The following is a 21,573-nucleotide window of genomic DNA, read 5'->3' on the forward strand; positions in this document are numbered from 1 at the left end:
TATTTTTTAATTATTTTGGTTAGCTAAACTTATAGTCATATATATATATATATATTGCTTTAACTTTGAAATGAGAAATATTTTATACACAATAATTTTATATGTAGTTACTAAATTTTATAATGACATTAAGAAAAACTCTTTAAATCAGTTATTAACCATTATAAAACATGATAAACATAGATTCACTCATATTTTTTTTTTGTCAACCGAATATTAAATTAAAACAGTACTCCAAGGTTGATTGTCCAAACTGGAGGGAAGAAGTTTACAAAAATAGTTTCGGAATCTAAAAAACGCGATGAACGGGTTAGACAGTCTGTTCTCACATTTGTCGAAATTTTTAAAATTTCTATATGTATATATATATATTGACACAAATGTAAGATTTAACTTGCATATCAATTTTATAAGAAATTTGAGATTTATATTTTAGTAGAAAAAACAAAAAAAAACATTTTTTGATGTTAATTTTAATAAAAAAATTAAAAAAGAATATTTTATTTTAACTTCAGAAATATAATAAAAATTATTATCCATGCAAACACGTTGACTAATAGTTACGGTAAAAAACACGATTTTATTCTCAACACTATAGACACGCTTACTTTGAAATGTCAATTTGGGAGATTAATCAAACAAATTATTTAAATAAAAAAAAAAAAAAAAAAAAAAAAAAAAAAAAGTCTTTTTCAGTCTTCATTGATAGATAACAGAGGAGAGAGACGGAGCTTCACAATCACAACAATGGAGGTGAAGCTTCTCCCTCTCCCTCTCCCTCTCCCTCTTCTTCTTCTTCTTCTTCTCCTTCACTTCCCTTTCTCATTCTCTACAATACCTCTCGGCTCTGTTATCTACCCTTCCGGTTCCAACAACCAGAATTGGCAATCTCCCAATTCCACTTTCTCCGTCTCCTTTGTTCCATCTTCTTCACCTGATTCCTTCCTCGCCGCCGTTTCTTTCGCAGGTAACGTTCCTATTTGGTCAGCAGGAACCGTTGACTCACGAGGATCTCTTCGTCTTCTCCCCTCCGGCTCTCTCCGCCTTACCAATGGCTCCGGCGCCACCGTTTGGGATTCTAGAACCGATCGTCTCGGTGTTACTTCCGGTTCGATTAAAGATTCCGGTGAACTCGTCCTCCTCAATAACCGAAGCGTTCCGGTTTGGTCTTCCTTCGATAACCCGACGGACACGATCGTCCAATCGCAAAATTTCACCATCGGTAAGGTTCTCCGATCTGGTCCTTACTCGTTTCAGTTAGAGAGAAGTGGGAATCTTACTCTTAGGTGGAACAATAACACGGTTTACTGGAATCATGGACTCAACTCATCGTTTAGCTCGAATCTATCGTCTCCTAGCTTAGGTTTACAGACTAATGGAGTTGTGTCCATCTTCGATTCCAGTCTTCGTGGAGGAGTTGACACTGTTTACAGTGGAGATTACGGTGATAGCGATACGTTTAGGTTCTTGAAGTTAGATGATGATGGGAATTTGAAAATTTACAGTTCCGCGAGTGGGAACAGTGGACCTGTGACGGATCATTGGTCTGCTGTTGATCAGTGTCTTGTTTATGGATATTGTGGGAACTTTGGGATTTGTAGTTACAACGATACTGATCCGATTTGCTTGTGTCCGTCTCTCAACTTTGATTTTGTTGATGTGGATGATAAGAGAAAGGGGTGTAAGAGGAAATTGGAGCTAAATGATTGTTCTGGCAGCACAACCATGCTTGAGTTGGCTCACACTAGGTTGTTTACGTATGAAAACGATCCGAACTCGGAGAGTTTCTTTGCCGGTAGTTCGCCTTGCAGAGCTAACTGTCTTAGCAGCTCTGCTTGTCTTGCTTCAGTCTCAATGTCTGATGGGTCAGGCAATTGTTGGCAAAAACGACCTGGTTCCTTCTTTACTGGGTACCAGAGGCCATCTGTTCCGAGTACTTCTTATGTTAAAGTGTGTGGTCCAGTTGTGCCTAACACACTTTTGATTGCAAAGAAAGATGATGGTAACAACTCGAAAGTGCATTTGTGGATTGTCGCAGTTGCTGTAATAGGTGGGCTTCTTGGTTTAATTGCAGTAGAGGTAGGTCTCTGGTGGTGCTGCTGCAGAAAGAATCCTCGGTTTGGAACTTTATCGTCTCACTACACTTTGCTTGAGTACGCTTCTGGTGCACCTGTGCAGTTTACCTATAAGGAGCTGCAGCGTTGCACCAAAAGTTTCAAAGAGAAGCTTGGAGCTGGAGGGTTTGGCACTGTGTATAAAGGCGTGCTCACTAATAGAACCGTGGTTGCAGTGAAGCAACTTGAAGGAATTGAGCAAGGAGAAAAGCAGTTTAGGATGGAGGTTGCTACTATTAGCAGCACACACCATCTGAATCTAGTCAGACTGATCGGGTTTTGCTCCCAGGGAAGACACAGGCTTCTCGTCTATGAGTTCATGAGAAACGGATCTCTCGATAATTTCCTGTTTGCTGTTGATTCAGGGAAGTTCTTGACTTGGGAGTATCGGTTTAACATTGCGCTTGGGACTGCAAAGGGAATAACGTACCTCCACGAGGAGTGCCGCGACTGCATTGTACACTGCGACATTAAACCCGAGAACATCCTTGTGGATGATAATTACGCTGCCAAAGTCTCGGACTTTGGGCTCGCCAAACTCTTGAACCCAAAAGACAACAGATACAACATGAGCAGCGTTAGAGGAACAAGAGGCTACTTAGCTCCTGAATGGCTCGCAAATCTTCCCATAACCTCAAAATCGGATGTCTACAGCTACGGAATGGTTCTACTAGAGATAGTCAGTGGAAAAAGGAACTTTGATGTCTCGGAGAAAACGAACCACAAGAAATTCTCGATCTGGGCTTACGAGGAGTTTGAAAAGGGCAACACCGAGGCGATCCTAGACACACGTTTAGGCGAAGATCAAACAGTTGACATGGAACAAGTGCGGAGGATGGTTAAAACAAGCTTCTGGTGCATACAAGAGCAGCCATTGCAGAGGCCGACGATGGGGAAAGTGGTTCAAATGCTAGAAGGAATCACGGAGATAAAGAAGCCGCCATGTCCAAAGACCATAAGCGAAGTATCGTTTTCAGGGAACAGTATGAGCACAAGATCTATGTTGGTTGCTTCGGGTGCGACTCGATCATCCTCTTCCTCTGCCACGCGGTCGTTTCAGACAATGGGGATCACATCGTCCGGACCGGCTTCCACAAGGATCAGTGAAGGTTCGTTGCTTGGATCTTAAAAAGTGTTTGTACTACTGTGATTACCAAATGTGTAGGTTTATTTTAATTTACTTATTGCATACGTACGTAATTGTTTAGGAACACATCAAGGCTATATATTTATTGACCATTTGTATCTGAAATAAACCATATGCATATTCAACGTTGTAAAATGGTTCTAAGAAAAAAAATCCATAGTTTTATATGACATACGACCTTCAAAGATGAACTTGAAGTCTATATATTATAAGTTGTCATATCTCAGGGTTGAAACAAATTTAAGATCTCAATTCCTTCCAATATTGTTGCGTGTACGTCGTGTCGTGCGAGCAGGAGAAACTCGTCGTGGGAAAAGCTCCACATTCTCTAAGTTTTAAAAAACAAATCATTTTCTGTAATTAGTTAGATTAGGAACGTTGGTAATTCTTACAAAAAAAAAAAACTGTTCATTATTTTGGGTTTAAAACAACAGAATCAAAGTATTAAGCAAATTGGTAGGACCTTTTTGCCTTGTCTAAACATCATTTCTTGTGATTTAGCAATTAAACAAAAAGACGTTCTAATCGACATAATATGATTCTAGAGACATCAAATCAAGGGGAAAAGATTAAAATAAAAATGTTAGAATCAGAAAAATGGCACCATATTCAACGAAGTGAATCCAATCTCCATTCGGTAGCCGTAAATAAATTTTGATCCTCACGAAGATATATTTTATTATTTTATTTGTCAAAGTTGTTGTATCTCATTTTTGTTTGATCTTCAAACTCTAACACCCATATAGATTTCGTTAATCATTCATATAAATTTGAACGCGTCTTTGGGTTGTATATAAAGAGTGTGGGGGCAAATGAATTATAAACAAAAATGATATAATTGAACTGTGGAATCAAAATATTCATGATAATATATAGCGATGGAGACATCAGAATAACTCAGAGGATGGAATTTGACCAATGTGAACTGAACTTGTTGAATCTTGGAATTGGTCCAAAAGAGAGCACATCCTTCCCGACCAATTTCGTATAGTATTAAAATTAATTTAGCAGTTAAATAAGTTACCTAAAAATAAAATACTTAAGAAATAATTTCACTTGTCTCATCATAGATACTAGTTTAGTTTATGAACATTTTTATGAAAACTACTATTGAAATCTCAAGCCTCTTTTGTTTTAATAAGAATGAAATTTGAGAAAAAGAAAGTTTCAACACGAAAAGTTTTCGAAATTACTTATTACTATCACCACAAACATTTAATTACATTTTTTTTTTTTAAAGCCGCATAACATTTTCAAACCAAAATTGTTTCATGGAGTTTGGTTTATAATAAACGATGCATATATAGGTCTTATTTGTTCCACATACAATACAGTATGATGTCTTTTGTAAAAATTTATGTTTCTTTTGAGTAATGAGTAATACAAATTACATTCCAAACAAAAAACGAAAAAGATCAAAACATTTGAAGCTCCAAATCTTTCATAGCTTTATCTTTTTTTTTATATGTAATAAATAAGTAATGGGCCATTGCATTCCATTTATTAAATTGTAAATACTAAATGATATATGATGAAAACATTATAACAATTAATTGTTCTATATCAACATCATACATAAACAAATGATTTTTCCTTTCAAGGTTCCTTTGACCAATGGTATAATGCTATTATGACATTGCCACACAAGGTAATTTAGTAAAACATTGTGAATTCAAGCCTACTATAGATACTGTCGTCCTTTATTTGGTAAAAAGTCAACACTCATTTTCAAAACTAGATATGCATACACATATTGACTCATTTGTTCACTTTTTCTCTTTCTAGAATCTCCAATAATTTTTTTTTTACTAAAGACATTAAAACAACAAAAAGTACAAGATGGTAAAAAGTAGAGAATTAATTACTTGATTCACTTTAATTTACTACTTGGAATTTCTTTTATGCTAATATATATACATTTTTCGAAATAAAATATTAAATTAGAATGATTACTTAAGAAAAACCAACTTAAGACTACAAGAAAAACAATACTCATTCATGATTCTATAATTTGAAGAAGACGAATCTAGTCGATAACATGTTTGATTATGCCGTTACATTTTGTCATTTTCTTCTATACCAGCTGCGAAAAATCATCAAAAATGAGTTTTCACATACCACGTTTTAAGAACCTCGCACTGACACTATAACAACACTTTGATACTCTTTGAAATTAACGTGTTTGTACTTTGTATCTTTCATTCTGTTTAATCGAGGTTATCTTGATTTGTAACGTTTCAATAAAATCCGTTCGAAATACAGGATATTTGTAACTTTAAATTTATAAAAAAAAAACTAATAAACTAAACTATATTCTATTTAAAGAGCAAAAATCTGATAATTTAAATATAGTGCAACTTGGTAGTAGAAAAACTTTTAAAAAAAAAGTGTAATGGGGATGAGTTTTGAAGAGTGTAGAAATGGGTAAAACGAGAAGAAAAAGGTTGAATTTATTTTTATTTTTTTGGGGCTAAAACTTCTCACCATCTGACACTCTCCAACTCCTCTCAACAGAACCTCCCTCCTCTATTTCAACTCATCTCTCTCTCTCTTCTCTTCTCTTCTCCTCTCTCTCTTTCTCGAGTCGCGTTTCTTCTTTTGCTTGTATAGAGACATCTTCACGGTTTCCTCATCCTAGAACTTGTCACTCCTCTCTGGAAGAACAAGCCCAAGTGGTTTAAGGAGGAAGAAGAAGAAAGAATCTGACTTCAATCTAATTCCCAGATCCGAGTTTCTGACTCTTATAGGTCTCTTTTGTATTCTCGACTCTTCATCCAAGCTACTGATTTGAATATCTCGTTTGGGTTCTTTAGTTTCTAGGGTTTTTTTTTTTTTTGATTTTGATCTCTGATTGTTTAATCAGAAACTGTTTCTCAAAAAAAGCTCTGTGTTTTCTTCTTGATTCATTGGCAGGTTTGTTATATGAGTATCAAGGTTCTTTCACTGAGCAATTTGCTCCATTAATGGACTGTTGCTCCTCTTATACGGATCAGGATTTGCGATTGCAGTGCTTTGCTGGTTACATTGTTCATCCTTTTGAAGTTTTGTAGATCGAGTTGGCGTATGGAGAGCTTCGAGAGAGTTTGAGAGCTAATTTCGATTATAAAGTTTGTAACTTGCTGTGATGGGTGGGCTTTGTTCGAGGAGTTCTTCTGTAAATAATGCTCCTGGTGGAAGCTTTGCACATGTTAATGGTCATCTAAATAATGGGTCTGAGGTGAAACATCAGTCTGGTGATGGCAGAGCAAGAGACAAAGTTGCTGACCCTTCTCCTCTGAGGGAGGATAATGTGGGTGATAAGCAGCATACATCAGAATCGTTTTCGTTTCCTAATTTGAATGTAGTCTCTGGTGGATCTCATCCTCAGAATATCGAAGATGGAATTCCTCGTTTATCCAGGGTTTTATCTCAGAAATCTAGATCCACTAAGTCTAGGCAGGCTGCTGTGGCTAAGGTAAACAACATATGTTATGCATTGTGGGGTTTAATTCTGAGTTTTAATTTATCTCTTTTCTACTTTACTAAGGTGTTTCTATATATAGGTTTCAGAAGTAAGCTCTATTTTGGGTAGGGCTGGCACTATGGGACTTGGTAAAGCTGTTGATGTGTTGGACACACTTGGGAGTAGCATGACGAATCTGAATCTTAGTGGGGGATTTTCTTCTGCGACGACAGTTAAAGGGAATAAGATCTCAATCTTGTCTTTTGAAGTTGCTAACACCATTGTTAAAGGCGCCAATCTTATGCATTCCCTTTCAAAAGATAGCATCACACATTTGAAAGAGGCAGTGTTACCTTCAGAAGGTGTCCAAAACCTAATATCGAAAGACATGGATGAACTGTTGAGAACTGCTGCTGCGGATAAAAGGTAACAGCCTCTGACAATGTTTATGTGTTTACGCTATATACTTTTACACTGTTATTTGTAGTTTGGAGATAGGTGATTTACTTTTGTAAACAGGGAAGAGTTGAGGATTTTTTCTGGAGAGGTGGTGCGTTTTGGGAATCGTTGCAAGGATCCTCAATACCACAACCTGGATCGCTTCTTTGACAGGTTCCAACATGATCCTGTCACTACGGTCACACAACGAGTCTATTCATTTTGGAAGTATCTGACCTTTCATTAGTTCTGTGTTATGATTTAGGTTGGGCTCTGAATTTACACCCCAGAAACATTTGAAACAGGAAGCAGAAACCATAATGCACCAGCTGATGTCATTTGTTCATTTTACAGCTGTACGTATTTTTCATGCCAACTGGTGATATTGGGTCCTGCTTGACTCTTTCAATGGCGATTTATTCTGATTATCTCTTATGTTTCAGGACTTGTATCACGAACTCCATGCGCTGGATAGGTTTGAACAAGATTACCAACGTAAGATCCAGGAAGAAGAGAACCCAAGCACAGCACAACGAGGTAGGTACCAAATTGGAATATATGTTCCCCAAATATTTATCTTTGGAAATGGATGATATTGTTTACAGTCTATTTTATTTTATTTGTTGGTTATCGTTCTAATATCTCTTCCGTTTTTGCTAGGTGTGGGAGATACACTTGCTATCTTGAGAACTGAACTAAAAAATCAGAAGAAGCATGTAAGAAACTTAAAGAAAAAATCTCTTTGGTCTAGGATCTTGGAAGAGGTAAGGGCTACAAACTGATAAATCATTAAGTTTCCTATTTCGGGAAGTTTCTGGGTTCATCTGGACTCCATTGTTAATTCTCGACAATACTAATAATGCTTAGGTAATGGAGAAACTTGTAGATGTTGTCCATTTCTTGCATTTGGAGATTCATGAAGCCTTTGGTGCTGCAGGTGAAGCTCTTATTGGATAAAGTAGTTTAGTCTTATTATAACTTTCAAGAAGATTGAGTATTTAGTGTGTCTGTCTTTTCTTTTTTGGTATCTAAAATGTAACATGTCCTTACAAACCATGATCATTCTACCTCATATGCAGATCTTGATAAGCCTGCAAATGACCCGCCAATCAATCATAAGAAATTGGGCTCTGCTGGTCTTGCCTTACATTACGCAAACATCATCACTCAAATTGATACTCTTGTAAGTTATTATTCTGTTGATCACTTAGTTTTACTTCCTGACCTGTTTTACAAATTCTTGGGATTGTGAATCGTCGGTCTCGTATTTGTGAATTTATGTCTCGTACTCGAATGGTTACCCGATCTCGTTAGTAATATCAATATCAAAATGATTGGACCTGTATGGACGTTGGTTAGTGGAATTTATTTTAATTAACTTATTTTTCCATTTCAATGAGTAGGTATCCCGGTCTAGCACTATGCCTGCAAGCACAAGAGACGCATTGTACCAAGGTTTACCCCCAAGAATAAAATCTGCTTTACGGTCCAGAATACAGTCCTTTCAGATTAAGGAAGAGGTATTACTATTATTCCATACTGCCCATAATGCTTTTGTGCTGACAAATGAATGGACTAGTACGTGCACTGTTTTTTACCTGAAATGTTATTTGTATGCCTGCTCACCACACATCTGTTTTGTTTGAACCAGCTAACTGTTCCTCAAATAAAAGCGGAAATGGAAAAAACGTTGCAGTGGCTTGTTCCTGTTGCTACAAACACAACCAAGTAAGCTTCTGCGCATAATAACTTGTTTTTTGTCGTCATTAGAACTGTGTTCTAACTATTAAAGTAAGTCAGACTTATGCCTCTGTCTTTTCTTTTCTCAACCAGAGCACATCACGGGTTTGGATGGGTTGGAGAATGGGCAAGTTCCGGGTAAGTCCTGAGTACAAGCAGATATTAAGGCTATTCTCTTTTCGTGCAGATATCTCGTTCCTTGCTGAATGTTAGATTATGCAAATAATTTCAGGTCGGAAGCGAACCAGAGACCTGCAGGACAAACAATACTAAGGATAGATACACTTCACCATGCAGATAAAGAAAAAACTGAGGTTTACATATTAGACCTGGTGGTGTGGCTTCATCATCTCGTTACGCAAGTCAGGGCCACTACTGGTTATGGTCTAAGATCTCCGGTTAAGTCTCCAATCAGATCACCTAACCAGAAAACGATCCAACTCTCCAGCGGTTCACACAACCCAAGTCAGGGCTCTCCATTGCTAACTATAGAGGATCAAGAGATGCTTAGAGACGTAAGCAAGAGGAGAAAAACACCAGGAATAAGCAAAAGCCAAGAGTTTGATACGGTGGCGAAAGCACGGCTTTCCAAGTACCACAGGCTAAGCAAGAGCAGTAGCCACTCGCCAATGATGGGAGAGATGATGAAAAATAACAAGGATACTTTCTCAACCAGAAGACCTTCTTCTGTTCCCATCATTGATTTTGACATTGATCGCATGAAAGCTCTTGATGTGATTGACCGCGTGGACACCATCGGAAGCTTGTAGTTAACGATGTCCATGCCCCACCGTCTGAGTTCACGATTGGGATTGGACAGACGGTAAACACCATCCTGTCTTATCCCCCAAAACGATGAGATGATGAAGAATGTGGATGTGATTAATCACATGGATGCCATCGAAATTCAAAACCCTATATAGGTGAAGATTTGGGTTAAAAAAAATGGCAAGAGGTTAGTAACTTTGTACTCTTTTTGGTTTTAAGGGTGTAATTTGGCTTGGGTTTGTAGCATTTCCTTTGTATCGTTCATTTTTCTTGTTGGTTAGTTGTATTGTGTACATACAAAAAACGTTTCTACATACAGTATGATCATTTGGAGAATAAATAATATATTATCTTCCCAAATGGATTAAACTCGAATTTAAAACACTAAGTAATAACCACCAAACATTACAACGCAAACAAACAAATCATCATTTAAAACCCAATTGGCTTTAGCCAGAGATGTCAATAGACTTAACTTGAGCCTTCTTGGTCTCCTCTACTTTAGGCACGGTGACAGTCAAAACACCATCCTCCATGGAAGCTTTCACTTGATCCATCTTCACATTCTCCGGCAACCTAAACCTCCTCGAGAACGTCCCGCTCGATCTCTCGACACGATGCCACGTGTCCTGTTTCTCCTCTTTGTCCACGTGCGTTCACCCGTCACCACAGCTGATAGCAGAGAGACTCTGTTTGCCTTTAACAAGAGAATCAAACAAACCTATTGTGTGGACAAGTGTAGAAACAAATGTCACATCCCACTAAAACACTAAACGAAGTGTACGGGACGGAACAGAAACGAAACGGGAATTGTGCCCATTCCTATTTCCTAGTGAACACGAAAACGTCGGCATGTGTAAATTAATTGATACATGCATACATACAATTACAAAAGAATTTCAAAATACGAATTAAATAATAATTTAACATTTTTTTAAAGGCCGTGCAAAAAATAAAATCTTTAACCCGCCACGCCTCTTTGTCCGTTCGTTTCGTTGGCCTAAACCATGAAGAATTGAACGATCTTTTTCTCTAGATTCCTATCCATCGCCCGGATCTGCAAAAGCTCCACAACAACAATGGAAGGAAAAGATCCGAATCTGTCTCCATCTCCATCACCTTACGAACTTCTTTTTCAAGCTCTCTCCCTCATCCCAATTCGTCACTACCTCTTCGCTCTCTTCTTTATCTCGACCATCTTCTTCTACAATTTCATCGAGTTTCACTTCCTTGGTGATGCGATTCTTCGCTATTTCAGATGCAGCGTCAATCTCGTCTACAATCCAGATTCGTCTCTTTATCACGGCGTTGTTTCACGGTGTCGGATTCTTCACGGCCGGTGAGTGTGTGTGTGTGTGTGTGTATACTTTTTTTTTTTGATTAATTTTTGGGCGAAATTTGTGGATTTGGTTTCTCTGATTGTTCGAATTTTGACAGATATGTGGCGACGCCTTGGTTAGCGAGCCCTCATCTTCAGACTTGTTTCTTGAATTTTCATGGATTGCCTCCAGTTTTCAGCTACAGAAGGTTATTTTTAATTTTTTTTTGGTTATTTCTCTGCGATTTTTTTTTGAGGCATATAAAATCATTCATAGTTTGTACTGTTTTCAGGCAGCTTTTTCTTGCTTCTGATGGTGGAACGATTGCATTGGATTGGCTGACGAACTCTGATGGTTAGATTTTATTGAACCTTGATTTTATTTACACATTTGTTTGTTTTATTCGCATCGTTGAATCTGTTTTTGATTTGTGTAGTTCTTAATGGTGCTCTTCAAAATCAGAGTGAAATTACAAAAGAAGTAGATACAACGCCTATCGCAGTTGTTATTCCAGGGTTAACTAGTGATTCTTCATCTGCAGTAAGTCTTAGCTAGGAGGATTTGTGCTTTATAACTGTTAAATCGTACTTTAGTGAAAATGTCTCTAATTGAATTTGGATTGGTGGTTTTGTATAGTATTTGAAGCATCTTGCCTACAACACTGCAAAAACAGGTTGGAATGTCGTTATCAGCAACCATAGAGGTTTGGGCGGTGTTTCTGTTACTGTGAGTTACGCTAGTCTCCTAGCATTCTGATTTCATGTTTTATTAAACGTTATGCTTGCTTATATACAATCTTGTTATGCTGCAAATGAATGCAGTCCGATCGCTTCTATAATGCTGGATGGACAGGGGATATACGGGTAGTTCTTGGTTATCTTCAACAAAAATACCCGAAGGCTCCTCTCTTTGCTATTGGAACTAGCATTGGAGCAAATGTTCTGGTATTTAATCAGGAACCTTAGTGTTTTACCATTATTAGTTTCTTCTAGTTTGATCCAGCTGTGAAACAAGTCTTAGCTTTGAATTATGTTGAAGTGTGATGAATTTGCTTTTCTATCATGGACCTTTTGTTGCATATTGATATGAGGTTACTGAAACTACCTCATGCTTCAGGTCAAATACCTTGGGGAAGAGGGTGAAAAGACTCCTCTGAGGGGTGCTGTAGCTATTTGCTCTCCGTGGGACCTCTTGGTGAGCTATTTTTCATAACTGTCTTCTTCTCTGTATATCTTAAGTTCTCTCTAATCACTTGATCAGACATCAAGACTTCTTTTATTTTCTTCATTTAATTTGGTTCTAATTTCAGACCTTTGAACTTGTAAATAGTACCAAGGGTTTCGTTTGATACAAGTGGATGCTTGATACATTATGCTTTTTCTTTCCCTTTTTCTCCTCCCAACAAGATTGGTGACAGGTTTATCTGTCGGACGTTCAAACAAAAGCTCTACGACAAAGCTCTCACCATCGGTCTCCAAGGTTATGCCCAATTGTATGTCCACCACTTTGATCAAGAACTGCCTAGATTTTGAGTTTGTAAGATGGGCTGAGTGGAGAGATTTCAGATATACTACTTTGAGAAAATGAGGTTTCAGTTCTAACTTTTAGTTTCATTGCAGGCATGAACCTCAGTATGCACGGCTTGCTAATTGGGAAGGCATTAAAAAGGTCAGTCACTTAACCACAGATCCATAAGTTATACAGTCTACTTGGTAAAAGCACTGAAACAAGCAGAGTTCATGAGCAAATAACTTAACATATTTCTTTTGCTATTAACGTTGTCTGTTGTTGCCAAACTATATTACTTCATCAGTCACGTTCCATCCGAGATTTTGACAACCACGCAACCTGTCTAGTTGGAAAATTCGAGGTATTAGTTCTCCTCCCTATTATCTTAACTCCTGAAGTTAGTTTTCCCCGAGAAGTGGCTTTGTCATTAATATATACATCTTTGCAATGCTCTTCATAAACACCATTAATTTCCCTGTTGATTTGACAAAGTGACAACGGGTTGCACCTTTATGCAGACTGTGGATACGTATTACCGAAAATCGAGCAGCACCCAATACATAGGAAATGTGGCGGTGCCACTACTCTGTATAAGTGCTCTAGATGATCCATTATGCACAAAGGAAGCTATTCCCTGGGACGAATGCAGGTAAAACGCTATCGATCTCTTTTTAAAGTCTTAAAATCCTGTTACAACAAATTAACATGAAGTTTCTATTGAAAGGGCAAACAAAAACATTGTCTTGGCTACAACAAATCACGGGGGACATCTAGCGTTCTTCGAAGGATTAACTGGATCTAGCTTATGGTTGGTACATTTCAGATTCTAACCAAGTGATAAAAGTACTTCTTGCTGTTTTGACTGTCTATATATGTTGTGTACAGGTGGGTTCGAGCCACCAATGAGTTTCTTGGCGCCCTTAGCTGCAGTCGTTATATGCATATACAGAAAGTAAATGTTCGTTTTTTAGAATTGCAGTTTAGATGATCTAACTTCTGTCTATTGCTTTCTTCCTAAGATAATCAAATTTTTGTTGCAGATTGAAGAGAAAAGAAGCTCAGGGAAACAAGAGCCTTTGATAAACCAAGGCCCGTACCTAAACATTGCAGAAGACGGGTTGGTGGCAGCAGTCAAGTACGAGAAAGACACCAATACCACCACGGCATCATCGAAGCAGAGAGGACGAAAGCCTGAGGACGATGTAACAAAGAGAAGCTTTAAGGAGCTGTGTCGGCTGACAAAACGGCCCGTATGGTTGCTTGGTTACATAGGCATGGTTACAGGTTTGCCTTTACTTGGACTGCTCCTAAACTACCTCTTCCGTAAGAAGCAACGACCTACAACAACATCCAAATCCTGAAAGTTGCTTCCTTTCTCGACAACTCCACTCACCCGTTCTTATATGATCTGTCCTAAAGGTTTTCTTATTATTATTATATTATTATTGATTTTTTATATGTTAATAATCCTCTTCAATAAAAATATTGTAATCGTTAGTGGGATTATCAAGTGATTTGTTAACTCATCTTATGTATGTCTTATTTTTCGAACAATACTTTCTTTAGAGCTTTTTTTTTCTTTGAGAACTGATTTTTAATTCGAAGATCAATTAATTTGGTTTAAGGATCAGTTCAGATCTTCACTGAAAAATCATATTACTCTTTTTTTTTTCATCAAAATCATATTACTCTTGACAAATCTTATGACTTGACAAATCTTATGATTTGATGCCAAAATACAATCTCAGTGGCATTATTGTAATACTACCACTGTTACAATCACAATGGCATTAGTGTAAAAATGTCAAAACTATAAGGGTATTCGGAGACGACGGTGAATATTTTGTCTGGCAACTTCGAGAGCATTAAGCGAAAGCAAAAAAACCTCGATAAAAAAACTTTGGGGCGAGATCGTGAGAAAATTTTTAGAGTTGAAATTCGAAGTAGAAAAAAGTGATTTTGTTTACTTGGATAGTGTTAGTTTTGGATTCACCAGCGTCGCGATTTGAAACCAGGATTTGATTTTTTTTTGTGTGTTTTCTTAAGTTATTCCGGGGAAATTTAGTAGACAATGGAGGAAATAAGATCAGCGATGGAACAACAAATGGATCTAATGGCGGATCTGGTTCAGAAACTCTCCGGAGAGCTACGAACGGGTTTACAACCTGCTTACGATAATTTCTTGGGATTTTTCCACGCCATTGATTGGAAGGTAATGAATCTGTCTTTACGTTTTTAAATCCGAATCCTTTCGTATTATTATACATCTATTGGTCTTGGCGAAATTAGAATCAGAAGTCCTCGAATTCTCGACATTGCAGGGTTGGATTTGATTCTCCATTAATTTGGGATTCCATACTCATATACATTGGGTTTATTTATCATGTGGCAGGAGCCTTGGATTATGGGATTAATGGCGTTTCATGCTTTGTTGCTACTGGTGACTCTTCTTTCTAGAAGGCATCTCAACTTCCATATGTTCCTCTTCTTATTGGCATGTAAGTTCCCTTTCAAACTCTTCAAGTAAACTTAATTACTGTCTCGTTTGCTGTAGTAACCCTACCTTTTTGTCACAAGAAGTCTCTTTGATTTTGGATCTTATTCATTTCTCCCTATGGGTTTCCTTCATTGTTTAGACTGATTATGTTTTAATATCGTCTCCTTTATTTTTTTTACTTTGTTACCAGTTCTTTCTCTGATCCAATGATCTCACTAGGCTATGTTGTGGAATTCATACTGTATCAAGGGTTTCTGGGAGCTTTAAGTATATTTTACTTCACTCCAACTGAGTTTTGGAGATATAACTTGCATGGGTTTATGAGTTAGTATGCGAGAAATTTTTTGGATTCAATGGTTGGTGGAAGGAAAAATATGATATTCATTTCGCAGCACAACAACTGTTAGTTTGGAATATGAAGTTACTGCATCTGTGTGAGTATAGTTTCTTAGTATACGTTATTGAGACTGATGGTGTGACAAAACAATTGCAGTGGGCGGGGTTTACTTCGCTGAGAATCTCAACCGGGAGCTGAGAAAAAACTGGAAGAGCTTCTCAACTCAAAACTACTTTGACCAGCACGGGGTCTTTGTATCGGTTCTTTGGTCTGGACCTCTTTTGGTCATTGCAATGATAATCCTGGTATGTGTTCAAGCAACACCCCTCTCTTTTCTCTGCATTAATCTATATATAAGAATCTACTGGATTCATGTTCTGATTTTTGTTAGCAGTGAATAATTTGTTACCAAGTACTTTGATTGAGCACTTCATATTTGAGTTAGAACAATGCCATCTAGTGGTTTTAACTTTTTAAGAACAGTTCTAATCCTTAGATCAAACCATACTGATTATAATAAGTCCATCACTTTGTTAGGATTTGAAAGAAATATATATAATTGTTGTGTGTTTTGACAGATAAACACACTGTTTTCGCTCTGCTACCTGATTGTGAAGTGGAAAAGAGCTGAACTCAGGCATCGTGCAAGGCTTGCTCGTACCAAGGAGGAATAGATGATCCCATTATCTCACACATTTTATGTATACTCTCACTTTGCAACAAACTCTTTTTTGAGTTTTTAAAGTAGAATCTGCTCTTTTTATGTATTTCGTTTTGGCTTTTTAAGTGAATTAAATTGTTTCAAACCGAACCAAACCAAACCAGATCATTCTACTTCGGTTTGTACTCGAAACAACCTGATTTCATACTCCAAATTTTTGAATTAATATTTTTTAATCAAAAAATTGTAGATTATTTTTTTTAAAACAAATTGAATTATTTGGTAGAAATTACATAATCTAAATTCATGTGTTAACCCAAACGGCCAAACCTAAATTTTGAATTAATTAAAATTAAAATTTTGAAATTGTCGTAAGAGATTAATGACACAAATTAGCCGTTACGAGTGTAAATAGAGGTCGTCGATTCAACAACACAACGGACTCTTCTTTTTCAAAATCAGAGAGATAGAGAGAGAGAGAAAGAGAGAACACTCTAGAATTCTTCATCTCCTTCGTTTTCGATTTTCGAAATCTCTCAGTAATCTCTCACTAGTTCGATCTTACGAAGGTATCCATGGAGGTTAAGGAAGAGAAACTGTTGGAGGAGGAGCAACGAGTGCCGGAGAAGACGATTCCGGTGTTCACTGTTCTTAAAAACGGCGCGATTCTCAAAAACATCTTCGTTGTGAACAGTCGCGATTTCTCGTCGCCGGAAAGAAACGGTTCCACTGTTAGCGGCGATGACGACGAGGTAGAGGAGACTCTCGTCGTCGGTCGTCATCCAGATTGCGATATTCTCCTAACGCACCCTAGCATTAGCAGATTCCACTTAGAAATCCGCTCGATCTCATCTCGCCAGAGACTCTTCGTCACGGATCTATCCTCTGGTATGAATCATCTCTAACTCCAGTTCGAACGATGTTTGTATTCCTCTCGCGAGATTGTTTTCATCTGCAATTAGATTGTTGTTTCTGTGGAATTGGATCTCGATTCTATGCGTTTTTGGTTGTTGATTTGATTTGATTTGTTTTTTCGATTTAGTTCATGGGACATGGGTTAGGGATCTGAGAGTTGAGCCACATGCTTGTGTCGAGGTTGAAGAAGGTGATACGATTAGGATTGGTGGTTCAACTAGGATCTATAGGCTTCACTGGATTCCGTTGAGCCGTGCTTATGATTTTGAAAATCCGTTTGTTTCACCACTTGATGCGTCTATGGTGATGGAGCAAGAAGAAGAGAATATAATGATTGAAGCAGAGAGTCTAGAGGTTGCAAAACATCAGGTTCGATCTTCTCTCCTGTGTTTCTTGCTTCAAGTGTTTGAAACGTGCCTTTAGGTTCCTTACTGCAGTGAACCTTTTGTTTTTAATTTAGCTGTTCTTATTTTGCTTTTGTTCTATAGTTATCTGATGTTGCTTCTTTAGCCTAATGGTGTACTATTCCTTTACTGCAGTCACTAGTGAATACTGGATTAAGTGATGATGGAGATCTACATCTGGATGTGACGTCAGAAGGAACTGGATCATCAGTCCCTAGTGAGGATGAGGATACATATGTTACCACGAGGGAGATGTCGTTGCCACTTGCGTTTCCAAGTGTTTTGGCACTAGCTGGAGATTCTGCCAGGTCACAAGAGCTTCAATTCAAAGAAGATTTGCAGACTTCAACAGAGTGGGACTTAGATGTTTTAGAAGCCGGGGAAGATAAGCCAAAGAGCAGCTCCTCCCCAAGTAAGCAGCAGAGTGGTGGCTACCTGGAGAGATTAGGTTGTTCTGACCTTCTTGTCGCTGCAGAGGCTGATGAGTGCAATGTCAGAGGAGATGGAGGTTTGCATCTGAATGTGATTTCAGAGAGGATGGAATCATCAGTGCCAAATGAGGAGGATCCATTTCTAGTTGCAAAGGAGACTTTATCGCTACAACTCTCAACAGATTCCATTAATTTAGAAATACTACGGCTCACGGAAGATGTTCAGGCGTCACCAGAGTTGTCCATAAGTAGTGTAGAAGTCAACGCAGAAATTCCAAGTAGTGGCTGCTCCCCAAGTAAGGGAAAGATTGATGACTGCTTTGAGGCTTCTAGTTGTTCTGCACCTGAGTTGACTATAAAGGTTGAGATTCTGAGCCTTCATCCAGAAGTCAGTGAAGAAACTGAGTTAGTCACAAAGGAGGTTATGGAAGCATCTGCTAAACCACTAAGTAAGGCTGATAATATGAGTCACGAAGAAAATAGAGAAACTGAGGTCTCAAGGCAAGTTATTGCAGTATCTCCCAATTCCTTCTCTCAAGCTGAGCCAACTTTGGAAATTTTAACTGATGAAGCTCCAGGCCTCCTAGGTTCTGAAGTCCTAAGTGAAGTGGCAGTAGATACTGAAATTGAGAACCTACTACATCAAAAAAGCAATGCAGAAACAAAGGCTGATATTCAGAATCACAAAGACAATGGAGAAAGTGAGGTCTCAAGGAAAGTTATTGCAGTATCTACCAAATCCCTCTCTCAAGCTGAGACAACTTTAGAAATTTTAACTGAAGAAGCTCGAGGCCTTGAAGTCCAGAGTGAAGTAGCCATAGAGACTGAAAGGGAGAACGTACTACATCAGACAAGCAATGGAGAAGCCAAGGTTGGTTCAAGACAAGTCAGTGAAGTATCTGATTGTTTGTCCGCTGGAAACGAAGGTCTTTCAAGAATCAATACCGAAGATATCCAAAGTCTATGCTCGAGTTGGCAGCCAATGCCTGAGAGTGAAGTTGGGGCTCAATCTGAGATCTGGAATGATGTGAATTCTGCAGGACATCAGAATACAAAATCAGGAATGACCAGAGAGATTGGAAAAATATTTGATGAAGGGAGCAGCTCGTGCCTTTCTGAGGTCCAACAAAGTGGTTCACAAATTTTCTTGTCAACATCAAATCAGAAACCCAAACCAGAACTGTCAATTGGCTCTGGGAGATCTGAAAAATATTACAGCCTAAGCGAAATTAAGGGTGAAGAAAGTACTGATAAATGGTGTCCAATTCTTTCAACCTTGGCGGCAGAAACCTTTGGGGATACAAAACCGATTGAAGAACTGCCTTCTGATGAAACTGGAAGTCAAGAAAACCAGACGCCACAAACATATACTGATAGAGATGATGTACTGTCTGAGATGGATAGCTCAAGCACATGCAACATTTGGTCTAGGAGAGGAAAAGCTGCTTCTGTTCTTCAGATCCGGACCAACAAGAGTGAAGGAAAGCAACAGTATACTGGGAAACAACCAAAAGACAAGTTTCATAGAAGACAGGCTCTAAGTGACAAGTCTATTTCTCTCACTGTTCATCATGGTGCAGAAAATCTGGAACCAGAGATCTTTACTCCTGACAAGGAGAATCTCAGCCCAAGTTCTCATATGTTAAAAAGATTACAAGAAATTGGTGACGTGAAAGATAGCAAGAGCTCTTCAAAGCTTTCAGGAAGATCATGCTCGTCACTGGTTCATTCAAAGCTTTCAGGAAGATCATGCTCGTCACTGGTTCATTCCAGTATCGCTATTGTTGCTTCAGAGGCATTCGCAGAACCAGAAATATTTACCCCAGATAAGGAGAATCTTACCCCAAACTCTCATATGCTAAAACGTTTGCGAGAATTTGGTGATTTTAAGGGTACAAAAGGCTCCTCCTCTAAAGCCACACGTAAACCATTCTTTGATCATTTGGAAGCAAATGTGATGGCAGAACAGAAACCAGAAGATCTACAGAGCATGAGCAGCAAATCGAAGGTGAAGCATGAGCCTGTGGCACTGAAGAAGAAAGCTGAACGGGTGCCTTTTCAACCTCTACTTGACAAATCTTCTTCCCAAAGTCAGTCATACACTGAGGCTTCTACTGCATCAGCGAGGAACAACAATTCTAGAGGCATTCGTTCTTCTTCTGTAAGTCCTACTTAACTCGATTGTCCTCTATTGATCCTTTGTGTAGTTTTTATACTAATCATTAGTTCACTGTGTTTTAGGTCCTTTCTGATGGAAAGAGCAAGATGAAGTGGACCATTGTGCTGGACACTTCTTCACTCTTGGATAAGGAGTCTAGGAAGCCACTGCACCTACTACAAGGTCTCAAGGGGACACATCTGGTCGTACCAAGAACAGGTAAAAATCCCACAAACCTTAAATCTCTGCCTCCATTTATTATATATCATACACAGATAATAGTTTCTATATTCACTTAAAGCACTAAAAACAACCACATAAGCATTTACTTTTTCTATATGACAAGGCTGTAAACGAATATGGAACATGAATCTATCATACAGATCTGGAAAAAGTTCTCTGCAATCACTTCTGACAATCTTTACCATTAGAACCATGCCTAACATTTGGTTTCATTAATCAGTGTTAAGGGAATTAAATGAGGTGAAGCGCAGTCGCAGTCTTCTCTTCAGAAGAAGAACAGAGATGGCTTCTTCAGCTCTGGATTGGATCGAAGAGTGTGAGGTTAATTCAAAATGGTGGATTCAAGTCCAGAGCCCATCAGAGGAAACCAAAGCAACTGCACCGACCCCACCAGTCACTCCTCAGTCAAATGGCTCGTTGGCATTCCCGTTTTCACTTCACTGGAACACTTATGCACCAGAGATCGATTCTCCTACATCAGAAGATCAGGTCCTAGAATGTGCTCTTCTTTATCGAAACCGTAACCGTGACGAAAAACTAGTTCTTCTTAGCAACGATGCAACGCTCAAGATCAAAGCCATGGCAGAGGTAAATTTGCATAACAAGATTCCATATTTTGAAATCAGGCACTCTGTGTAGTGTAGTAAATAACGTTTTGGTTTTGATTCTAGGGTGTGATATGTGAGACGCCACATGAGTTCTACGAGAGTCTGGTGAATCCTTTCTCAGAGAGGTTTATGTGGACAGAGAGCACGCCGAGAGGACGGACTTGGAGTCATCTAGACGACGTCGTGTTGAGAGAAAGGTACAACAACCGTGCTTGTAGAAGAAAGTCAACATACAATGGAGGAGGAAGAGGAGAGAGTGGTGCAGCAGCTAAAGGCTTGAAGCTCATATTGCTCCATAACTCTCACTACGGCCACACTCATTGATGACGCTTCATCATCATCATCATCATCATCATCATCCATCACTATGGCGACAGTTCCTTCTGTCCAACTAAGCCAAATAATTCTACTCGCTTACTCATGGTAAACATATGGAATAGTGTTTTTAGAATGAATGACATTTCTATAATGTGGCTGCTACTATTATTATGACTTTTCTAATTTTTTAATTGTGGAATCCAACGATAGAGATCGTCACTTTACGAAATTAGAATATTGGATAAAATCGTACAGCTTAGATATCGACCATACAATTTGCCAACATGCTTTCAAGTAATCACCGTGTTAATTAACTCTTTTTGCGGTGTGGTAACGACTTTTCAAAACATGAAAAGGGACAAGTGTCTTATTTTAATTTATCAACATTAATGTTAGAATCTTGCACATCTTACACATATTCAACCCATGATGCCTCGGTGAGTTTGCGACACCTTAGTTTAACTTTGCAAAATAAATAAATAAAAAGGCGACACTTGAACTGGAGATTTAAGTTTTAGAAACTT

The 21,573-nt window shown here is 38.3% G+C and overlaps 5 protein-coding genes across 10 annotated transcripts; all 5 read left to right on the forward strand.

The window, feature by feature from the left end:
* Nucleotides 1–630: 630 nt before the first annotated feature.
* On the forward strand, nt 631–3,431 carry LOC104742000 (G-type lectin S-receptor-like serine/threonine-protein kinase At1g34300). The gene has a single exon (XM_010462956.3). It carries the CDS (start codon nt 748–750, stop codon nt 3,241–3,243), a length of 2,496 nt encoding a protein of 831 aa, XP_010461258.1. The 5' UTR covers nt 631–747; the 3' UTR covers nt 3,244–3,431.
* Nucleotides 3,432–5,611: 2,180 nt separating this feature from the next.
* On the forward strand, nt 5,612–10,009 carry LOC104742001 (protein PSK SIMULATOR 1). 3 transcript variants are annotated; one of them, XM_010462957.3, is made up of 13 exons: nt 5,612–6,008; nt 6,175–6,715; nt 6,804–7,129; nt 7,223–7,315; nt 7,407–7,497; nt 7,585–7,678; nt 7,802–7,905; nt 8,009–8,078; nt 8,221–8,324; nt 8,545–8,661; nt 8,793–8,869; nt 8,975–9,019; nt 9,114–10,009. In XM_010462957.3, exons 2-13 carry the CDS (start codon nt 6,386–6,388, stop codon nt 9,649–9,651), a joined length of 1,989 nt encoding a protein of 662 aa, XP_010461259.1. In that variant the 5' UTR covers nt 5,612–6,008; nt 6,175–6,385; the 3' UTR covers nt 9,652–10,009. The 3 variants fall into 3 exon arrangements, with proteins under 3 accessions (XP_010461259.1, XP_010461260.1, XP_087339186.1); XM_010462958.3 differs by having other exon boundaries at nt 5,708–6,008; nt 6,811–7,129; XM_087483060.1 differs by lacking the exons at nt 5,612–6,008; nt 6,175–6,715; nt 6,804–7,129 and having other exon boundaries at nt 7,389–7,497.
* A 548-nt stretch (nt 10,010–10,557) lies between these two features.
* LOC104742003 (uncharacterized) lies at nt 10,558–14,003 on the forward strand. Of its 4 annotated transcripts, none has more exons than XM_010462960.3 (14): nt 10,558–10,988; nt 11,087–11,176; nt 11,261–11,322; nt 11,405–11,508; nt 11,605–11,694; nt 11,790–11,912; nt 12,085–12,162; nt 12,375–12,460; nt 12,588–12,636; nt 12,782–12,838; nt 12,996–13,126; nt 13,202–13,285; nt 13,363–13,429; nt 13,518–14,003. In XM_010462960.3, exons 1-14 carry the CDS (start codon nt 10,729–10,731, stop codon nt 13,836–13,838), a joined length of 1,602 nt encoding a protein of 533 aa, XP_010461262.1. In that variant the 5' UTR covers nt 10,558–10,728; the 3' UTR covers nt 13,839–14,003. The 4 variants fall into 4 exon arrangements, 2 of the variants coding, with proteins under 2 accessions (XP_010461262.1, XP_010461261.1); XR_015579307.1 differs by having other exon boundaries at nt 10,596–10,988; nt 12,375–12,504; XR_015579306.1 differs by having other exon boundaries at nt 10,596–10,988; nt 12,375–12,447.
* Nucleotides 14,004–14,301: 298 nt separating this feature from the next.
* On the forward strand, nt 14,302–16,078 carry LOC104742004 (uncharacterized). Its single transcript, XM_010462961.3, has 4 exons — nt 14,302–14,689; nt 14,870–14,975; nt 15,468–15,616; nt 15,890–16,078. The coding sequence occupies exons 1-4, from the start codon at nt 14,549–14,551 to the stop codon at nt 15,983–15,985; spliced, it is 492 nt and encodes a 163-aa protein (XP_010461263.1). The 5' UTR covers nt 14,302–14,548; the 3' UTR covers nt 15,986–16,078.
* A 212-nt stretch (nt 16,079–16,290) lies between these two features.
* On the forward strand, nt 16,291–21,278 carry LOC104742005 (FHA domain-containing protein PS1-like). The gene is made up of 6 exons (XM_087486349.1): nt 16,291–16,860; nt 17,015–17,256; nt 17,427–19,883; nt 19,964–20,099; nt 20,344–20,711; nt 20,795–21,278. The coding sequence occupies exons 1-6, from the start codon at nt 16,548–16,550 to the stop codon at nt 21,053–21,055; spliced, it is 3,777 nt and encodes a 1,258-aa protein (XP_087342475.1). The 5' UTR covers nt 16,291–16,547; the 3' UTR covers nt 21,056–21,278.
* The last annotated feature ends 295 nt before the right edge of the window (nt 21,279–21,573 follow it).

Source organism: Camelina sativa, chromosome 14, assembly GCF_030686135.1.
Source record: "Camelina sativa cultivar CO46 ecotype springtype chromosome 14, ASM3068613v1".
NCBI classification, from domain to species: Eukaryota; Viridiplantae; Streptophyta; class Magnoliopsida; order Brassicales; family Brassicaceae; genus Camelina; species Camelina sativa.